This window comes from Amphimedon queenslandica, unplaced genomic scaffold (genome assembly GCF_000090795.2).
Source record: "Amphimedon queenslandica unplaced genomic scaffold, v1.1 AMPQUscaffold_1557_Cont26434, whole genome shotgun sequence".
In the NCBI taxonomy this organism is placed as follows: Eukaryota; Metazoa; Porifera; class Demospongiae; order Haplosclerida; family Niphatidae; genus Amphimedon; species Amphimedon queenslandica.
Window position 1 is genome coordinate 1 of NW_003558101.1, and position 1182 is coordinate 1182.

A 1182-nucleotide genomic window follows, 5' to 3' on the forward strand; every position below is an offset into this window, starting at 1 on the left:
TCAATAACAAACTAATTTCAGTAATGGTATTTTGCAAAAAATTTATTCCCAGTTTGATTTATTTACCATCAAGTAGCTGACCATTGTCATACATGGGTATAACAACAAGTTCTGTGAAGGCATATGGATAATCAGTTGTATCAAGCATTGGAAGTAGAGGCTCTGCTACTGCATTTAAAATAAACAAAATATTTGTAATTAATTTAGAATATGTTATATTTACCATTTCTCTTCTTCATTATAAAACGGTACAATGGCCTACAACAGGTTAACCAGCAAGCCTTTATACAGCGTATGCAAATCTTATGACAGAAAAGAGAACAGACTAGCCCCAAAAGCACACTAAACACAAATATGAATATGAAAAAATTCTCGCTTTGAGGAGAACTAGGAATATCATTGGAGGTGGTACTCAAAGTAACAGTAGGTACATATCTTTTAACCATAATTACTTCTTTGTTGACATCAAACTTGCTCACACGAGGACAAAATGTATCACTGGAGGTATTCAAGGTAGCAACAGGTACACGTCTTTGACTCTGAGATTTCAGTGCATCAAACTTGCTGACATGAGGGAGTTTATCATAAGGACAATGAGCCATGTGCTTTGATCCTTTGGGATCCTCATCAAAAGAGACTTTATAAGCAATATCGCATGATTCGTTTCTATCACATTGACACATGTTGGAAGGCTGAGACCAGTTCATCTGCAGGGTGTCATTGAGAGTGAAATCAAGTGTCAAATTATTCACATCAGATAACACACCTACCAGATTATAAACAAGCATGTAAACAACACATTGACTAATTAAAACATTTAGAGACTCACTTTCGTGAGTTCATGTGTGCACACTAAGTTACAAATGTGTTCATTTAATATATTTTACATAAAAAGAGGAGTGATAATACCATGATAATACATAAACAAATAAATGGACGACTAGTAGTTCTCTTAGTCACATGCAGGCTCTGAGCTCATGAACTATACACAATTATTATTGAGACTTAGGTCAGAGCTAAGAAATAAAGGATTATTTTGACTAAATAGAGTTTAATGTCACAGCTAGCACGGTACTAACCTGGTTTTAAAGTGTAATCAAGTACAGTCTGGTTAGAAACATTGTTCACGCAATGAAGGTGAACTTCATGAACAAGCGATATAATAGTCACCATAGTAACAGT

General features: G+C 34.7%; 1 protein-coding gene across 2 annotated transcripts; it reads right to left on the reverse strand.

Annotated features, from left to right (window-relative positions):
* Positions 1-53: 53 nt before the first annotated feature.
* LOC109593427 (uncharacterized) lies at positions 54-1176 on the reverse strand. Of its 2 annotated transcripts, none has more exons than XM_020008511.1 (3): positions 1080-1176; positions 453-766; positions 54-168 (listed from the first exon to the last, which is right to left on the reverse strand). In XM_020008511.1, the coding sequence occupies exons 1-3, from the start codon at positions 1171-1173 to the stop codon at positions 166-168; spliced, it is 411 nt and encodes a 136-aa protein (XP_019864070.1). In that variant the 5' UTR covers positions 1174-1176; the 3' UTR covers positions 54-165. The 2 variants fall into 2 exon arrangements, with proteins under 2 accessions (XP_019864070.1, XP_019864069.1); XM_020008510.1 differs by having other exon boundaries at positions 224-766.
* Between the last annotated feature and the right edge of the window lie 6 nt (positions 1177-1182).

What these genes read in the sequence shown, in the direction of transcription:
- LOC109593427 (XM_020008510.1), bottom strand. Translation starts at nt 1,173, where the DNA reads ATGGTGACTATTATATCGCTTGTTCATGAAGTTCACCTTCATTGCGTG. An exon ending in TGATTACACTTTAAAACCAG is followed by an intron (nt 767 to 1,079) that starts GTTAGTACCGTG and finishes ATAATCTGGTAG; the next exon opens with GTGTGTTATCTGATGTGAAT. An exon ending in TATAATGAAGAAGAGAAATG is followed by an intron (nt 169 to 223) that starts GTAAATATAACA and finishes TTTTAAATGCAG; the next exon opens with TAGCAGAGCCTCTACTTCCA.